General features: G+C 38.0%; 1 protein-coding gene across 1 annotated transcript; it reads left to right on the top strand.

Annotated features, from left to right (window-relative positions):
* The first annotated feature begins 366 nt into the window (after positions 1–366).
* Positions 367–19,012, top strand: rinl (Ras and Rab interactor-like). The gene is made up of 12 exons (XM_026282866.1): positions 367–681; positions 1,514–1,642; positions 1,727–1,886; positions 8,693–8,801; positions 9,322–9,394; positions 10,214–10,302; positions 10,409–10,500; positions 14,021–14,243; positions 15,736–16,347; positions 16,597–16,914; positions 17,685–17,816; positions 18,066–19,012. The coding sequence occupies exons 2-12, from the start codon at positions 1,596–1,598 to the stop codon at positions 18,503–18,505; spliced, it is 2,295 nt and encodes a 764-aa protein (XP_026138651.1). The 5' UTR covers positions 367–681; positions 1,514–1,595; the 3' UTR covers positions 18,506–19,012.
* The last annotated feature ends 1,722 nt before the right edge of the window (positions 19,013–20,734 follow it).

Genomic DNA, 20,734 nt, shown 5'->3' on the forward strand with positions numbered 1-20,734 from the left:
GATAGCACTGAAATGTTACAGTTCTCAAACGTTTATTGAAACCTTTAACCTTTTTTATCTTAAATAACTGTTTTTAGAGATGGATATGTGTTTGACCTTAATTAAAGTTAATATGGAATTTAATGTAAGAGGAAATTCATTGAGGAACAATGGGTAACTGTCTTCCCCTGAACTCAGTTATTAGCAGAACTAACAGTAAGTTCACATAAAAATAAAAGGGGCTTTATTTTGTGACTGTTGATACATTGAAACCGATATAAACTGAGCTGCGTGATGCTGTTGCATATGAAAGTAACACTCGTTCAGCTATAATCTATCTGCATTATGTGACATCCTACTTCTGTCACTGTGTCAAGTTTTCACTGTGAGGTTTACCGCAACCATCAATATGGGTGGAGCTTATAGTGCGAGACACACACAAAATCATCATCAAAAGTACTGTCACTCTCAAGCTCAAACTGAACTTCAGTGTGACTGAAATTGATGGCTTGAACATCACTGGAGCAAAAGTGAATCTCACTGTCGGCGACGTGAGAGAGTTAGGACAGATCCGTGATGAGGAGTGTCAGCTACATCACACGTGAATCTGCAGAGTGTGGAGGTGTGTGGAGGTGTTTGGAGCAGCTTTCACAGATGCTCACTCTTTTCTTCATGTAGGAGGACATTTTGAAGACACCACATGTGAGTTCAACTCTGACTTCTGTTTGCATCATTACAAGTGAGTTACTTGCTCTTGAGACATGGGCCAAAGTAGGCTTTAGACATGGATTTATTATTTTTTTATAATTCTTTTATTTATTTATTTTAAGTTTACTGTATGTAGCTTACATAGCCTGTCAAGGCATTATGACGTCCAAAGGTATTTACTGTAGGTTTTACATTTCTTACATTTTTTTTTTTTTACAGAAATGTCAGAACTGTAAACAAATAATAATAATAATAAAATAATAAAAACCGCCATGAATAAAAATATTATAAATATTTACATTGCTTACAGATAAAGGCCTACCAGTGAGACAAAAATAATAATTTAAGTATTAAGGAGTGTTGTAACGATGGGCAATTTAGTACTCTGAAATTGATGTAATAATTGTCAGAATTAGAACTTTTTTTATTCACTGGCACTATTTATGTATCATGAAATGTTAGCTTGAGTTTATACTGCGTGATAATTTAACCATTCATACATGATCCATCCACAGTATTGTTATTCGGAAGTGATAAATAGCAGTTTTGAGCAACAATGTTTGCCCAAATATTTGATAATTTGTTCAACAAGTTGGAAAGTATTTTTAATTTATTTGTAATTTATTTATTTATTGAAACTCTTTCCTAAAAAAAAATAAAAAAGAAGAAACGGACTGTAGATTTCACCACTGATAGAACACATGAGCTATTAACAAAGAACTGTGACAAAGCAAGAGTGAATGAAAAATACCAATGAAGGATGTGGGGTTAGAGAGAAATTATATTTCTTCATTTCCTTTGTTTCTCTTTTTCTAAATTTCTGCAGGGTTACAGCAACATAGCTAAAATGGAGGAGCTTATAACAGAATAGATTTCCTGAACAGGTCCATCGCTATTCTGTTGGACCAATGATGATGAAAGATTCAAAAGATGAATTCACAACCAGTGAGAACAGGTGAGAGAGAACAAGGATACAATCTTCAGTAAATGTAATCACCATTTTATTCCATGTGCATTTTTTTTTTTTTTTTATCAATAGAGAAAATCCTGCTAGCACAGTACCCAATGGGGTCTCCAAAGATGACACAAAACTCCTGAGTCTGCTGAGAGGTTTACGGTTGTGTCAGGATGCGTGGGCTCCCAAAAGTCCCTGGGACAGTCATGGAGCACATGCCGCTCTGTGGGGCAGACCTGCCGGGGTGGGTGCCTTCCTTTTTATCAGGGCTTACTAATTAAGTTACTAATTATTTTCAGCAGTATTCCTGTAAACCTTGATGTTGTCAGTGCTATAAAAAAGGTGTTTTAGTTAAATACAACTTGAAATATGACTCATACATAATTCAATAATTTAAATTCTATCAAATCTAGTCTTACTAGGGCTGGGGGATAGACATAGGTACAGGTAGTTGTAGCGCATAACCCATCCCCACTGAAAAAAAAAAAACTTTCTAATTTCTTACCTTTCTAATCTTTTTTTGTATTCTATTTTCTTTTCATGTATTACACAATTATATATAAAAAGACCTATAACACTAGTTTGCTCTATTCTTTTTCTATTCTATCTGTTTTCTTTTTGATTTATTCTATTATTTAAAAGCCCTTGCTAAGTGTACTGCATTTACGCTAACTGAGACTTGTTATAACACTTCATCACTACATCATTGCTCTTTTGTTGTTTTTGATTGCTTCCATTGTCCTCATTCGTAAGTCTTTTTGTATAAAAGTGTCTGCTAAATGTCAATTGATACTTATTTAAAATTTATTCATTTAGCGGACGCTTTTATCCAAAGTGACTTACAATTGCTATATATATATATATATATGTAAGAGGTCACACGCCTCTGGAACAACTAGGGGTTAAGTGTCTTGCTCAGGAACACCTCACAGTGGATTCGAACCCGGGTCTCTCACGCCAAAGGCATGTGTCTTATCCACTGTTCCAACACCACCCTGCTTATTTTATAAAACTATACTGTGGAAAGTCCCTGTTCCCTTTGATATTTCCCTGTTTAATATCAGCCATTTCTTTGTCTATGTGCATAGTGGAAGCATAGTTGTATAGTGCAGTGGAGAAGTTTATTCTGTGATTGATTTATGGTAGAGGTTGTCATCATTTCTTGTTTATAATTGAGCTGTAAAACTTTCATGCTACGGTTGAATGAAATGCACGAGGAAGATGAAATGCAAACAGTCTTTAATAAATCCACTCAAGGGTAAATCCAGAACAGAACAGGCAGGAGACACACGTAGAGACGTAGTAGACCAGACGAGGAAACACAAGACTGAACACATCTTAAATACATTGGTAAATGAAGATAATTAACAAGAACCACATCTGAACCAAATGAAAATCAGACATACACTGAAAACTAGGTCAACTGACCACATGGGGAAGGAAACACAAAAAAAAAAGGTCCTTGAGGTGTGACAGTTCACCCCCCTCTCGAAAAGGTGCAACCTTGTGCCACAGGAACATCAAAGGAAGGGACAATTGAATTACTTGCTCTTGAGACATGGGCCGAAATAGGCTTCAAGTAGTCAAGTCAAGTCAAGTCACCTTTATTTATATAGCGCTTTAAACAATATACATTGCTTCAAAACAACTGAACAACATTCATTAGGAAAACAGTGTGTAAATAATGCAAAATGAAAGTTAAAGGCAGTTCATCATTGAATTCAGTGATGTCATCTCTGTTCAGTTTAAATAGTTTCTGTGCATTTATTTGCAATCAAGTCAACAATATCACTGTAGATGAAGTGACCCCAACTAAGCAAGCCAGAGGCGACAGCGGCAAGGAACCGAAACTCCATCGGTGACAGAATGGAGAAAAAAACCTTGGGAGAAACCAGGCTCAGTTGGGGGGCCAGTTCTTCTCTGACCAGACGAAACCAGTAGTTCAATTCCAGGCTGCAGCAAAGTCAGATTGTGCAGAGAATCTGTTTCCTGTGGTCTTGTCCTGGTGGTCCTCTGAGACAAGGTCTTTACAGGGGATCTGTATCTGGGGCTCTAGTTGTCCTGGTCTCTGCTGTCTTTCAGGGATGTAGAGGTCCTTTCTAGGTGCTGATCCACCATCTGGTCTGGATACGTACTGGATCTGGTGGCTACGGTGACCTCGGAATAAGAGAGAAACAGACTAATATTAGCGTAGTACATCGGGTGGTATGGGTGTTTCCCAGTTCCTAATTAGTGCAGCCTAAAAATCCTTTAACGGATTTGGATATTAAAAGAATATTAGTATGTTATGTGTAAACCAGGTTAAAAAGATGGGTCTTTAATCTAGATTTAAACTGCAAGAGTGTGTCTGCCTCCCGAACAATGGTAGGTTATTCCAGAGTTTAGGCGCCAAATAGGAAAAGGATCTGCCGCCCGCAGTTGATTTTGATATTCTAGGTATTATGAAATTGCCTGAGTTTTGAGAACATAGCAGACGTAGAGGATTATAATGTAAAAGGAGCTCATTCAAATACTGAGGTGCTAAACCATTCAGGGCTTTATAAGTAATGAGATATATTTTAAAATCTATACGATGTTTGATAGGGAGCCAGTGCAGCGATGACAGGACCGGGCTAATATGGTCATATTTCCTGGTTTCTAGTAAGAACTCTTGCTGCTGCATTTTGGATTAGCTGTAGTTTGTTTACTGAGTGTGCAGAACAACCACCCAATAAAGCATTACAGTAATCTAACCTTGACGTCATAAATGCATGGATTAACATTCCTGCATTTGACATTGAGAGCATAGGCCATAATTTAGATACATTTTTGAGATGGAAAAATGTAGTTTTACAAATGCTAGAAACGTGGCTTTCTAAGGAAAGATTGCAGTCACATAGCACACCTAGGTTCCTAACTGATGACGAAGAATTGACAGAGCAGCCATTAAGTCAGACAGTGTTCTAGGTTATTACATGCAGAGTTTTTAGGTCCTATAATTAACACCTCTGTTTTTTCAGAATTTAGCTGTAAGAAATTACTAGTCATCCAGTTTTTTTTATATCAACAATGCATTCCATTAGTTTTTCAAATTGGTGTGTTTCACCGGGCCGCAAAGAAATATAGAGCTGAGTATCATCAGCATAACAGTGAAAGCTAACACCATGTTTCCTGATGATATCTCCCAAGGGTAACATATAAAGCGTGAAGAGTAGCGGCCCTAATACTGAGCCTTGAGGTACTCCATACTGCACTTGTGATCGATATGATACATCTTCATTCACTGCTACGAAACTGATTTAAACCATGCTAGTGCACTTCCATTAATGCCAACAAAGTGTTCAAGTCTATGCAAAAGAATGTTGTGGTCAATTGTGTCAAACGCAGCACTAAGATCCAATAAAACTAATAGAGAGATACAACCACGATCAGATGATAAGAGCAGATCATTTGTAACTCTAAAGAGAGCAGTCTCAGTACTATGATGCGGTCTTAATCCTGACTGGAAGTCCTCATATATAGCATTTTTCTCTAAGAAGGAATATAATTGTGAGGATACCACACTTTCTAGTATCTTAGACAGAAAAGGGAGATTCGAGATTGGTCTATAATTAACTAGTTCTTTGGAGTAAAGTTGTGTTTTTTTTTTTGATGAGAGGCTTAATAACAGCCAGCTTGGGGACATATTCTACTGACAATGAGGAACTAATAATAGTCAGAAGAGGATCTATGACTTCTGGAAGCACCTCTTTTAGGAGCTTAGATGGTATAGGGTGTAACATACATGTTGTTGGTTTAGATGATTTAACAAGTTAATTTAGCCACTGTATTGAATAAATACCTGGGGTTATGTTTGTTTTCTTCTAAAAGATAAAAGAAAAGAAAAGTAATTGGATCAGATTTTAATGCTTTTCTGTAGGATAGTTTACTTTCCCGCCAAGCAAAACGAAATACCTCTAGTTTTCTTTTCCTCCAGCTGCGCTCCATTTTTCGGGCTGCTCTCTTTAGGGTGTGAGTATGCTCATTATACCATGGTGTCATACTGGTTTCCTTAACCTTCCTTAAGCATAAAGGAACAACTTTATTTAAAATGCTAAAAAAAAAAAAGGTCCATAGTTTCTGTTACATCATCAAGTTGTTCTGACATTTTGGATAGCTAAGGAAAATAACTTAAAAAGCAGTCTTTTGTGGTATAAGTAATGGTTCTTCCATACTTTTTAACAAGAAGTAGAATTTACAATTTTGGCTATATGAAGTTTGCACAAAGCTAAACAATGAAGTGAAATTTTTCTATATTTTTATTTCTATTTAAAGTTTACTGTATGTAGCCATAGCCTATCGAGGCATTTATGATGTTCAAAGGTATTTACCGTAGGTTTTACATTTGAGAACAATCTGCTGCTTCTTCCATTTTTTTACTGTTGGTGGAGGACAAACGAGTGGATGTGGAATGGTTACCAGGGACGGCAAAGGGCTGGGAGGAAGGTAGGCAGACAGACAGACAAAACAGATGGAGGCTCTAGCAGAGGAAGGACACCAGGGAGGAGGGCGACAGCCGAAAAACAGGGTGGAGCTGTCGGAGGAGGGAGACAGGCAGGAGCGGAGGAGCCATCAGGAACCCAGAGCCCAGCCAGGATGGCGGTCCATGGTGAAGCAGACGAAGGGAGTAGCCATGGTGGAGGAAGAGCTGATGACTCCAGTGGGGTGACCGACGGTAGTGGAGCAGGTAGTGGTGGAGCCGAGGCGGAGACGGAGAGCCAGTAAGCCAAGGTGACAGGGGAGGATCCAGAGGGAAGAACGAGACAAAAGTAGGGATCCGGAAGGATACGGTGGAGCCAGAGCAACAGAGGACCAAGGTGGAGCTGGAGGGAAGAAGGAGCCTGAAAGAGCCAGAGGGACGAGGTGTAGCCAGAGGAGTATCAAGGCAGCAGATGGTCGATGACAGACCAAGGCTGAGCCGTAAGGACAAACCATCCCTGCGGTGCTATTGTGCTGATGGGGCACAGTGGAGAGGAGGAAGCTAGGAGCTATGGTGGAGCTGCTGGGTCAACAGGTCGAGGTGGAGTATGGGACTCAGAGGCTGGAGACAGAGTCAAGGGATCCTCCTGACACAACAGATTATAGACATGCATCCATATATGCACCTATATAGATAGACATGTGCAGATGATGGGCTGAGGGTGAGCAGAAGGGCTCCCAGGAGACAGCGGAGGAGATGCTGAGGGCTGGGACAGAGGTGGTGGGAGAGGGAGGCTGGCCGGGAGTTCAGGATCCTCAGGGGGATTCATTCAATTTATTTATATAGTGCTTTTTGTAATACAATACTCTTAGGGGTTGGCATCATCTCTTCTCAGGTGTTCTGGATCCAGATTTGGAGCTTGTGTAAATCCTAGATCTGTGACAAAACAGAGAAACAAGCTCTGCTGTCCATGGCACTCTCCCCGCGGTGAGCACTGTAGCCGGCTCTCGCACTTGGTCTGACGTCACAGGCTTTGATAAACCTGTAATAATGATATAGGCTATTTAAGAGCAGTTGGGGTGGACTTTGAGGGAAACTGGACACAAAAGTGCATTCAGAAGGTATTCAGGCCCCCTTCACTTTTTTCAATTTTGTTATGTTGCAGCCTGATAACACAAATTGTTTAAATTATGTATACCATTGTTCATTAATATCCATTGTCCATTAATATGTTACAGTCATTTGTACCTTTTATGTGGAGGCTTTAATGCGATCTGCTTCCAGTTATTAAAAAATAAAAAAACCTTATAACCTGCTTATAATATTACAAACTTTCTTATTTCTGAACATATTGTTTTAATTTATTTAATTATTTTTTTTAATTTATATTTTTCATGAACACATTGGTCTGTAGCGCAAATAGTTTTACCATTAAATGCACTTTCCTCCAGTTAATTACCTACTGAATCGGAAGTCTTGCCAATTACATCACAGAAAATAGCATAACTTAGTTTTGCAAATAAGAAGTCCTATATTTATACACGTGTGCCTCAAACCACATTCTTCCGTGAAGAGGATCATTGCCAAGCCATGTACTTTCGGAAGACGTGAATTTATTATCATATATATGAAATTTTCCTTAATGATATAATATATATATATATATATATATGTATATATATGAAATTTTCCTTAAACTAGTGCCACTAACTGAAGTTGAGCTTTGTGTTTTTTTACAGAATAAAATCTACCGTTATGTTGTAGATATTTGCAGAAGTAGAGTTTGATAAGTTTGCATAAAGGATGACTGCAAGTGCACTTAAAGAGAGGCAGAGTGGTGGTGTAAGATCAGATAAAGACCTATTCCAGGGTTTGTGGAAGTGATTATTTATGTTGGTGTTACTTTGGTTTGGTTTGGTTTGGTTTGTGTTTCTGCTAGTATAACGCTCATTTGTGTTTTTAAAAATAATTATGGAAAAATACAAGATTACATAATATTTATTTATTTATTTATTACATCTTGGCTTTATTTTGAATAAAGTATCCAGGGATCTAATGTTGTACATTTAAAAAAAGTGTTGACATATGTTGAAAGTCTGTATGTGTGAGCAACTTTTTTTCCCCCTCCACCTTTCAAAACCATGAAATATGCTTTCATATTTACACTCTATATAACGAGTAAATGATGTCAATTATCAAAGGTCTCATTTCACTTCCGTTGTGGTCAATGTAAAGGAGCTAAATCCTCAAACAAAGTTCTTGAAACGTTATTTTTATATTTTGAATTTGAAAGAAAGTTAGCTGCTGTGTATATTCTAGAAGCATATCCATGATAGGTTTTAATAAGCTAATTTAATACTGATAACTAAAGTAGTCATCTATATTTAGATTTTTTTTGCCACCTAACTTTGGTGTGCACTGACTTCCTCTTGTAAGAGTGCTTACCCACAAAGTGAGCATTTCCTTGAATTCAGTGGTTGTTGTATTGCTTTTTCAAATGAGTGCTCAACTGATTAGTACCACAGTGATACATTATTCTCCATGATATTTTGATTCTCAATGATTTAAGCATAACAGCGAAATGACTGTTAAATAGCTGTTCATTTACACAGAGTTTCCTGGTGGTCCAAGACTCTTCGTCTCAAGACCAGCTTCTGTGTGTGTCTGTGGGGGACAGAGGGGAGCCGGTCAAAGAATTCCCCATCTTAACCACTGGAACAGGTACAAAAAAGCCTTTTCATCTTTGATTGCTGCTCAGATACGCTATACCCAAGTTTCTAATCACAAGTCAGAAATTAACATGACCTCAAGCATTTATCATGATCAACATGTTCTCATGACGTCGTGTTCTCAACACCTCTATGAAAGAGCCACCTGGGGTTTTTTTTTTTTTTTTTGGCAAGGAAGTGAATGAGCTGCCAGGCATAATGCAGTTCTAAAGCATGCATGTTCTCTACGTTTCCTGTTACAAACTGACATGAGAAGAACAGAATGGGAAGAGTTTGTACAATGTAGGCTACATGAGACGTTTGTGCAAAGTTCAGTCAACTCTTCTACGCAGCAGTTTGTTCTCTATTTGTGCATGCTGATAAAATTCACATCCTGAACCCTACAGTCTTCCTATTTCCTCATTGCATTTGTGTACTTTTGAAGTTCATGACTAGTCTGTCCAGTTTCTCTCTATTACTCATAGTGTTCGTCTGACTCAGTTAGTTCTCTTGTCTCTGTTTTTCTTTCATAGCTCTGCACTTGACGGCATCACACCTGGCTTTCCCTGATCTCTTTCAGCTGCTGCACTTCTACACAGTGAGCAGGTGGGACTCAGTTCTTTTTATCTAGCAGCTGTTGATAAGGAAGCACGTCTGTTTTGCTTGATAACAGGATGCTATCACAGGAAGCTCTGTGCACCCCTGTGTTGGGTAGTAAGTTATATTCAATTTGCTATGCATTGTATAAAGAACTGGTAACTTGCAATGATTCCACCCATAAAAATGTGTTTTGTTGGTATAAATTCACGTATATAATTTGGTTCAGTGGTGTTAAATAATATTTTTGACTTGAATAAAACCAGTTATTTTAGATGTTACAAATTGTGGTTACCATGTCGGACAAACGATCTCAAATAATCAATAATCTGTTTGTTTCTATTGCAGTAAAATTGTAATTTGGCATAATATTACACTTTTAAGGGGCACCCTGTAATTGATACATTAAATAAATATTTGAAACTTATTAAACCTGATTAAAAGTTTGCGTGTTGGTATAAAGGCTGTATTAAGGTTGGATCAGTGCTGTTAAATAATATTTATTCTTTATTAACGTTATTAAAAATAGTTACTTTTAAAGTTACTTTGAACTTACGATATAAATATTGCTATAAATATATAGGTAGCACTTTATTTTACAGTCCTGTTTCTCATGTACATACTATGTACTTATTATAATAATTACAATAACTATGTAATAACTAGGTACTAACCCTGAACCTACCCCTAAACCTAACCCTACCCCATGTACTTACCTTGTATTACCAGAACATTTTTAGATAAATACACTGTAAGTACACTATAAGTATTTATTTATTTATTTATTTTTGTATTATCTGACATCTGCTACACTTAATTTTCTCTCAGGGATGTTTTGCCTGTCTGTTTATTGGTTCCCTCATGGGTTTACTCCCTTAAAAGTCTTCCAGATCATCTCATTCCTCTGCTTGGTCCAAGTAAGTACTTGCGCTGTCATTCACTATCCTCTGTACTACATTATAACTCTGACGTTATGCAAATCGGACTCTCTGAATTCTAGTGATTTGTGTGTTTGACCTTTAGAGACCTGGCTGTGCCCCTCTTCAGATCCGCTGATTAGCAGTATGAAACCAGAAACCAAAGACATGGCAGAAACAATCATGTGCACTATACAGGTGATACAAACCCTCTGACTCTGGCCTTTACTTTACTTCTCTGATAATTCAAATTTCTGAATTTATTAATGGGGTATGTCATAAAGCAGACTACTGTACCTATAAAAGATACTAGTTCTTGCCCCTGTTTGTTTTAAGTATTGCCCATGTAACTTGTTTTAGAGAAAATGACTAATCATTTGAGAGAAATAATTGGTATCACTTTATCTTAAAGTGTTCCTGTTTCATGTTACATCTACTTTCTGTAGTAGAAACTGGTCCTTATTTGTGTTACGGTATTACACTGCAACAATGGACACCTAATACTAAAGTGTAACCAAATATTCGTGGATATTAGACTGTCTGGTTCACATGAATTTTAATGTGTATCATCTAGACACTAGCTGTGTTTCCGTTCAAAGTTACAAATTAAACTTATGCGCAAAATTGGATCATTGCATAAAACATTTGTGAAGCAGCATTTCCATCCAGTATGTTGAATAGGACAAAATGGTCACTTTCCGATTATTTTGCGCTAAATATTACAAAGAATAGGAGAAGGCGCTGTACTGTATGTAATAATCCTAGTATGCAATAAATTAGGAGCTTTAGAGAGCGCAGACGAAACATGCTCATGTTATCTTATTTTCAGAGTCTGCTGTTTGGGAAAGCAGTTCTGAGAGTTAATTATAACAAAGCACTTTGGCAAGACTTTGCTCAAGCATTTTAGAACAACAAAACTAGCATTTAAATGCAATTAGATCAGTCTTTGGTTGGTCCAGTTATACTGTCCCATCACAAAGTTATATGTCTTTGAAGTTTGAAGGAAGTCTTGAAAGGAAGTTTGTTCATGTTTTATTACCGGATAAGTAATTTATTCTACTTGGTTGAGTGCAGCAGATTTATGCAAATTTTAAGTATATTTGCCCATCTTGCCATTTCCATCCAGGGTTTTTTTTTTCTCCTTTATTTATTTATTTTTTTACACGAAATCCCAAAATGTGCATAGAAATAGGTGGATGGAAACATAGCTACTGACAATAAGTTACCAAAAGGATTTTAATCCGCCAAATCAGTTGGTAGGCAATAAACTTGTGGTCAACTATAGTGTTTTCACTGTCGGGCTAAAAGCAGGCGTGCTAGTGCGTGCCAGGGCCAGTCGCATTTCCACTGTCACTTCCGGGGCTTGATCATGCCTCTTCGGTGCTTCTTCGGGGCCAACGGCCAGGGTTTTTTGGCCCGACAAAAACCTTGGGCCAAAGTAGGCCAGCAGGGGGTAGAGGAGGAGTTATGAAGAAAGGCGAAGTTTCTCCACATCTGGACAGCGTCAGCGCCGCGGATCATTTCTGAAAGATAACAGCTGTAACACCAGCATTAAAGACTTTTTAAAATAAGTTGAGCTCAAAACTCACTTTCAGTCAGCAGCGAGTGTTTAAAATAACTTGATCTGATGTGGATTATAATCACCATACAAGGCAGAAATATTTATAAGACTTTGCACGCTAGGCATTAACATTACCACAGTAAACATGGTAAATGTGACCGATGGAGAAATCAGACGTCAGCTTCTTATTCTCTATCACAATCGTGTCTTTATTTAGTATCATATTTTATCTTTCATAAGTCTCGTATGAACGTAGCTAATCATAACAATATAATCATTTTTTGGGGGGAGCTTTTATAAAAATATATAAATGATCATTCTTTCTAAATGTGATGTATATAGGCTATTGTGACTTCAAATAAACAGAAACAGACTCGACTGAATAAGCAGGATAACGCTTTTCTGTGTGACATTTTCAATTATAATAAATTAATTAATCATGATCAAAGTATCACTTATTATAGTAAAAACATCATGCTTTCGGATTATTTAACAAAGCATGCAAACAAATGGTCGCTTTTATCGTGTTCGTTTTGTGATCGTGCTAGTTCCAGTGACTTATTTCTTATTCGTTTTCTGATAACTTCTCTTTGTTGGTGAAATGAAAGGGTTTCGTGATGTTGTTTCTGAGAGGCGTGTAAAGGGCGGGTTTTAGTGAAGCGCAGTTAAGCTTCTGGCTCGACAGTGGAAACCCTGCAATATTTTGGCCTCGGTGCTACAGGAACATATTGGACTTTTAAGTGCAATATCTAAATATTGATTTATGCTGCTTTAATGTATGAAAATCCCCAAACCTGTGTAGCGGTGAACAAGGACATTGAAATGTACTGCCACAACTAATGTATCCATTAGGAATCTATTCTCTTTAATCTTTGCGATTCTATATACAGTGGGGCTCGACCCCCTGCAGAATCAGTGAAAATATGAGTAATTTTCAAAATATAAGAGAGATCATACTAAATGCGTGTTATATTTTATTTAGTACTGTACTGAGTAAGATATTATACATAAAAGATGTTAACATTTAGTCCACAAGACAAAAAAAATTATGAAATTATTAAAATAACCCTCTCAAAAGTTTGGGAACCCTTGGTTCTTAGTACTGTGTGCTGTTCCCTGATGATCCTCGACTGTCTTTCTGTTTTGTGATGGTTGTGCATGAGTCCCTTGTTTGTTCTGAACAGTTAAACTGAGCAGCGTTCTTCAGAAAAATCTTTAAGGTCCTGCAGATTCTTCAGTTTTCCAGCATCTTTGCATATTTGAACCCTTTCCAGCAGTGACTGTATGATTTTGAGATACATCTTTTCAGACTGAGGAAATTTGAGGGACTCAAACACAACTATTTAAAAAGATTCAAACATTCACTGATGCTCCAGGAGGAAACAAGATGCATTAAGAGCTGGGGGTGAAAACTTTTGGAATTTGAAGATCAAGGTAAATTGTACTTAATTTGTGTACCGGGAAACATACAAGTATCTTCTGTTGCTTACGAAAGGGCAGAACTAAATGGAAAACAATTATATTTCAACAAAATAAGACAAATTTGGCCATCTTCATCGTGTTCAAAAGTTTTCACCCCCCAGCTCTTAATGCATCTTGTTTCCTTCTGGAGCATCAGTGAATGTTTGAATCTTTTTAAATAGTTGTGTTTGAGTCCCTCAAATGTCCTCAGTGTGATAAGATGTAACTCAAAACCATAAAGTCACTGCTTGAAAGGGTTCAAATATGCAAAGATGCTGGAAAACTGAAGAATCTGCAGGAGCTTAAAGATTTTTCTGAAGAACGCTGCTCAGTTTAACTGTTCAGAACAAACAAGGGACTCATGCACAACCATCACAAAACAGAAAGACAGTCCTGGATCATCAGGTAACAGCACACAGTACTAAGAACCAAGGGTTCCCAAACTTTTGAGTAGGGTTATTTGAATAATTTCAGCATTTTTTTTTGTCTTGTGGACTAAATGTTAATATCTTTTATGTACAATATTTTACTCAGGACAGTACTAAATAAAATATAACATGCATTTAGTATGATCTCTCTTATTTTTTGAAAATTACTCGCATTTTCACAGATTTTGCAAGGGGTGCCCAAACTTTCGAGCCCCACTGTACTGTGTGTGGGAGGCAAGACCATGAAATTGTTTCTACTTGTTGGTAGGTTACAGCTGCCAGTGGTGCCATGTGCTTCATCAATCCCTTGTACCTTCAAGAGCATGGTGACGATTGGCTCACTCATTCTTCAGCCAGCTCAGTCAATCTTCCAATGAACTTCAGGCGAGACAAGCGGTTAAGTACCACGAGAGCATGGGCAGGGAGAGGACTCAAACAAAGGTCATCTACACTATCTGATGACAACTCCAGCAGCTTTGACCATGACAGAGGTAGTGGCTGTCCTTTATTTCTGCCAGCTATCTTTTACTTTTATACTGTCAGTTTTCTAATTTTCTAACTTATTGTTGTTAGTTTGTATTTTTTTAGTTAAGATATTTCTGTTCAGCTTTGATTTATTTCAGTTTTAGTTTTGGTAATTCTAGTACTTCAACTTATTTTATTTAAGTTTGTTTCTAAGGCACATTTATAATTATAATTTAAGATTTTTACATTTAATGTGCAAAACTACAAAGATTTTCTCATCTGTTTTTAGAGATATTTTGATTACGGTGCATATCTTTAAAGCCTGTTTTCTCAGAATGCTATTTTTCTCCTCCACTGACCCAAACATTTCCAATTTAATAGCACTAGCATATTGGTAGTATTTTCTGAGTGTTTTTTGGAGTGAAAAAGAAAGAAAAAAGAAATACAAAATTCCCATCTGTAGAAACCTTTAACTCTAATATGTCAAAAAAAAAATTAAACAAGAATTTTGAACCTGGCTTCATCGAATGTTCAGATGTTTGCAATTTAATGCATATTTAATTATAGATGTATAAATGTTCTTAAAGGGATACTACACCCTAAAATTTTGTCTTTAATCACTTACCCCCATGTCGTTCCAAACCCGTAAAAGTTCGTCTTCTGAACACAATTAGAGATATTTTGGATGAAAACCTGGAGGCTTGAGACTGTCCCATAGACTGCCAAGTAAATAACAGTGCCAACGTCCATAAAAGGTATGAAAAGCATCGTCAGAATACTCTGTCTGCCATCAGATGTGCAATCTGGGTTATATGAAGCGACAGAAACACTTGTAAGCGAAGAAAACAAAAATAATGTCTTTATTCAGTAATTCCTTTCTCAACGGTCTCCTCTGTGTCCCTCCATATCACTGTGCTGTCTATGCTCTTCTGTGTCCTCCGCACCACAATGCAATGCACTGTTTTATTTCAAATCAAAGCTAAATGCATGTAGAAACAGTGCATCCTTGTGGTGCGGAGGACACAGAAGAGCATACGCAGCACAGTGATATGGAGTGACACAGAGGAGAGAGATTGTTTCATACAAAAGTATTCTCGTCGCTTCATAATGTCACGGTTGAATCACTGATGGCAGATGGACGATTCTGACGATGCTTTTCATACTTTCCTGGACCTTGACAGTGTTATTTATTTGGCAGTCTATGGGACAGTTTCAAGCCCCCCTGTTTTCATCCAAAATATCTTAAATTGTGTTCCGAAGACGAACAAAGCTTTTATGGGTTTGGAACGACATGGGGGTTAAGTGTTTAAAGACAAAATTTTCATTTTTGGGTGGAATAGCCCTTTAATGTAATCAGTCAACTGGAGAAGTATGGTGATATCTATTAGTTTGTTGTTGTAGTTTTTTTACCCTATTCACCTGTGGTGTCTTGCCTTAAGCTGTAATGTTTATGTACTACATCAGGATCTCTCGATAAAAAGGCATATCTCACGTTAATGTCTTTGTTACTTCTCAAAGGATCATTTGAGAAGAATCCAGACTCTCCAGTTCCCCCAAGTGGAGTTGTGCTTCGAAGGGCGAGTGGCGCCGGCAATGAAGACCCCCTAAAAAGAGCAAGTGTTGACTCTATTCAAAGCCCTCTCCCTCAGTCACCACACCGTGTGTCGTGGATAGAAGACAAGATATGGCTGAACTCATCACTTCCTTCCTCTCTGCTTCAACCGCCTGGCTTAGAGCTGGACTCGCTGTCGGTCAGCAGTATAGAGGAGGAGTCTGAGCCAGCTATAAGCCCCTCCCCATCACTACCTTCGCCCCGCCTCCACTTGGCAGATAAGATGAAGAACCGCCTCTCCGCAGTGGGTCAGGCTCTCGGTGGACTTGTGTCTCCACACCGCAGACTGAGTAAACGTGTCCAGGAGATGGCGGAGCGGAAGAGCGGGGCTTTTGCTGAGGCTGTGCGGGGATTTGTTGAGCAGACTCTTGCAAGCGGGGTCAGTTCTGGAGTGACCTGCACAGAGATGCTGCAGGAAGTGCGTTCGTCTCTCACCTCTCTGAGGGAAACCCTGTTTGATTGTCCAGAGATCCAAAGCATCACAGACAGCATCACAGACACTCCGGATTTTGAGCTGGGTATGACAATTCATAATGCATTACACATTTCACAGCTGTCTGTTTTTTTACATATATATTTTCATGGGTCTAGAATTAAGAAAAAAAAATCTTAAAGCTAATCTTATGTGGTTTACAATAGAAAGCATGTTTGGTCATGATGACACAGCACAAATCTTTCTAGCAAGAATTCCATACAGTAACAATTCTTTTATTTGCCTTTACTAAAACCAAATTTATTCACAAATCTGTTTTTCTCTCTGCCTTTAGATGCTATGCTGGAGCTTTCCTTACATAAAGTCGCTCTGAAGCCAGTTTACTCTCACCTTTACGTGTGTCTGAAGACAGCACGCAGGGATGATGGCACTCTGCAGCGTTTAGAGGCCAACAAGAGCACCCTGGAGAACTGTAGCCTGGAGGAGCTGGAGGGCACAGCAGGGGCCGGGGTGCCTGATTCCAGCATGATGGATAAGATCCAGCAACGCTGGACCACAATGCATGAGGCCTATTCACCCAGTAAAAAAGTTGACACCCTGCTCAAAGTCTGCAAGAATATCTACCATAGTATGAATGCTAATGCCAAGCCTGGTGAGTGAAGTGCTACTGTACAGTAGACACATGCAGATTCTCTTGATATTCAACATTCCACTTCCTTTCAACGATGACCTTGTACGTTCATTTCTATACAGTGGCCAAAACTATTAGAACACTAGTACTTTCACCAGCTAAAAATGGTTTAAGGTCAGTTATTTCTATCTTTTGCTGTAGTGTGTCAGTAGGAAATATCAGTTAACAATTAATTGTAATAATCCAGTGAGATTTTGGTCTGACGACAGCCAGTGCTCCACACAGAGATCTAGATCTGGAACGACACGAAGAAACAGAACAAACTTGCGTCTCTAAGACACTTCAAGAAAGCTTCCTGCAAAGCTACAGCACTTTAAAAGTTTTAGGCACTTGTGTAAAAATGCTGTAAAATGAGGATGCCGTTAAAATAGATTTTCTTTATCAATGAACTTCTGTTAACTAAATCAAGTCAACATTTGGTGTGACCATCTTTATGTTTATAGCAGCTTTAGCGCTAGGTGCACTTGCACGTAGTTCTTCAGTTTCTTGAAGCACCTTGGAGACGTTGGCACAGTTCTTCTGGATTTAGTCCTGAATGATGATGGGATCAGATCTCTGTTTCCTACTGACAAACTACAGCAAAAGATGCTGACTTAAAACCATTTTAGCTGGTGGAAATACTAGTGCTCTAATCATTTAGATTTGTCCTGTATAGATTACCCAAACATATAGACATAGAGGCATTACTAAAACCCTCCGTCATTAAGGTGCAGATTTATGTTTGATGTCAGGTACGGTCTTCGGGGCAGACGACTTCCTGCCATGCCTGACATGGGTGTTACTGCGTAGTGATGTAGCTACACTTCAGGTGGACACTGACTATATGATGGAGCTGCTAGACCCCCTGCAACTACAAGGAGAGGGTAGGGGGCACACACACATTCCAACCCATCAAGCATTTTCTGTACTCGTTTATATTGTATGCAGTGAGGTTAAAGCAAACAATGTGATTCTTTCAAAGCAATACTCAGTCCAGCATGTCAGCTTATAATAATAAAAATAATGACCGTCAATGGAATCTTCCACCAGAAGGGTGTAGTTTATTAGGTTTTTTGAAATATTCACATAGAAGCATGTGTAACATGGAAACTGTCTTTCGGTCTTTCTCTCAGGTGGGTACTACCTTACGTCTCTCTACGCTGCCCTTTTTTACATCAGCAGCTTCCGGCCTCGTGTAGCGAAGCGGCAACTTAGCGCAGAAGCACACAGATCTCTCAGCCAATGGCATCGCAGACGCACACTGCACTGCAACCAATCACGGCGCAGCAGAAACCGAAGGACCATCCGGAGACACGGGCCGGCAGACGGAAGCCGTAAAACATCGGACGAACAGAACTCTTTGAATGCGAGCACAGAGTCCAGGGGTCCGACCGACGTCATGCTAGCCTCCTCTGACATGCAAGAAACTCTCCAGGGTTTGGATGAAGAGTTAGAGGCGGTAAAGGAAGAAGAGGAGGGACAGATACAGGCTAAAGAGACATTGCACCTCACCAGTTCTAAAACAGAAGATAAAGTGGGAGGTGATGGAGTATGCTGGAAAGAAGATAACTAACACGAGGAATGAGGAAATACTCAAATTTAAATTTCACCTCAAATCATGCAACTTAATAAGAATTCATGCTGTCATTTCTCTAAGCAATCAGATTTCTGATTTTCACTTGTTAGATGATAAAATGAGTGCGGGAAAAAACACCCTGGCAATCATACACAATACCGTCATGGTTGGGGGTGTTGCATTGGCAGGCGCACTCACATTTTCTTCAGAATTATCTAAATTAAAAATATAGTTTTTGTTATCATATCACTTTCAAGTACATACTGTACTTTGCTTGACATGGACCAGTATGCAGACACTCCAGCAACCACTGTGATAGGGTTATGAAAAATCAAATTAAGAATGCCTTTTGAGTGAATATGAATTGAATTTAAACTGCTGTAAGTACTTTCTAATAATATGTTTCATTTTTCACCATGAATTAATCATGCACTTGTTATCACACAACAAATTTTCTATATACAGAATTGTGCTTTATATTTAATAAATTAACTTTCAATCGAATGACCATGTTGGAAGATTATTTTTTGTTTTGTTTTGTCCATCTTGTTGGACTAATGAAAATGTCTCAGTTGTGTGAATGTTTTGGATCGGTTGAATGCAGTTCCTCTTCCTGTCGTCCAATCTTCTTGTGTAGGCCTACGATGAATTATCGGCCGTTCATCGTGACCACTAGGGGGAAGTATTGTAATGTTTTTGTTTTGTTTTTACCAAGAAAGATTGTGAGTTCTCACTGTGTGTTGTAATATTGCTTATGTATTTATTATTGCCATTATATGCCACTTACATTAACTTTTTTGCTCATGGTTTTCAAACCACTTAGGCCTACTAACCACTCCACATTTTCACTGGCCACAATTTTGTTGTTGGGAAATTACATTTTCTATGACTTAATACTGCATACAAATATTTATTTAAATTGATTTCCAGGTCATTTTATTTTGCCTATTAAAAGAGCATTTTATCTTAAACGCATGCAATGTCTTTCATATCAAATTCTTAAATTTTGTTAATAATTCCACTTAATATAATAAGACAATATAGGGCTTTAACCAATCAAATTCAATCAGCATATAAAAAAAAAAAATTATCTTTCCGCTGCATTTACACAGACAGTTCAGTGTAGCTGAAATATAGCAAGATGGAAAAGGCCAAAGTGGCTAGTTGGAGTGATTGTGTTAAATTTTCTTTATCATTTGGCAGTACATTGCGAATGGTGATCATAAACACACTCACACAGAGACACATAACTGTTAATACATGCTTGTTTATATATAATAATCCTTTTTAAAAACAGACAAACAACAAAAGCCAACAAAAACCTAGAGGAACGAGATTACAAGCCCCATTATGTATTCAGACCTCTTGCATCTTGCAATACAACTGGTGGATGAGAAGATACCCCCTGACTATGTAAAGCGCTTTGAGTGCCTAGAGAAGCCCTATATAAATATAAGGAATTATTATTATTATTAACAGGCTATTAAGGCTGCAGTTCAGCCACAACAACATCACAAAGTCGTCATTTAGAAATAAACAATTATGAATTTTTCACTCATTCAGTGGATCATATGTAGTGAAACAATGCATCCAGCACAGGGCATAAATGAGATATATGGCTTTCTCTTGTGCGTCGCTGAATACACAGATGGTTAAAGTCTGTGCTCTTTGAAGACTAAAGACAGCAACAAAGAGGACCTGGCTTTCAAATAAAACATTCTGAATTTGTGATGCTTTGACTGACATCTTTGTAAGGAGTGTGAGCTATAACGAAGTCGCAGTTAATGGAGATAAATAGAGAAGTGCCGTTGGCAAAATGCACCCCAACACTTTCAAACCAATTATTCTCTACATTAAACCAACGGATGGATCATTAACAACCTGCCTGGATTTTTTCCTTTCTTTCTCACACACATTTTCACACTTCTCTTCAATCACAGACCCAAAATGCATATATCATTTGCAGCAGCTTGTTCACACCAATTTTGCTGATATTGTGCTGTGAACAGTGACGTATAATAATAAAGTGGAGCTGCTTTATAGTGTTCCATCTAAATAGCATGGTATCATAAGACAATATATTATACAATTTAAGATGTTACTTTTGTCTTGATTTCCCATGTAACTCTGGAACATAAAATTCTTAAAATTCTAATTATACAAAATTCACCCAAAAATAAAAAATACAATATCTATCTGCTTACCCCCAGGGCATCCAAAGTGCAG

This window comes from Carassius auratus, chromosome 15 (assembly GCF_003368295.1).
Source record: "Carassius auratus strain Wakin chromosome 15, ASM336829v1, whole genome shotgun sequence".
NCBI classification, from domain to species: domain Eukaryota; kingdom Metazoa; phylum Chordata; class Actinopteri; order Cypriniformes; family Cyprinidae; genus Carassius; species Carassius auratus.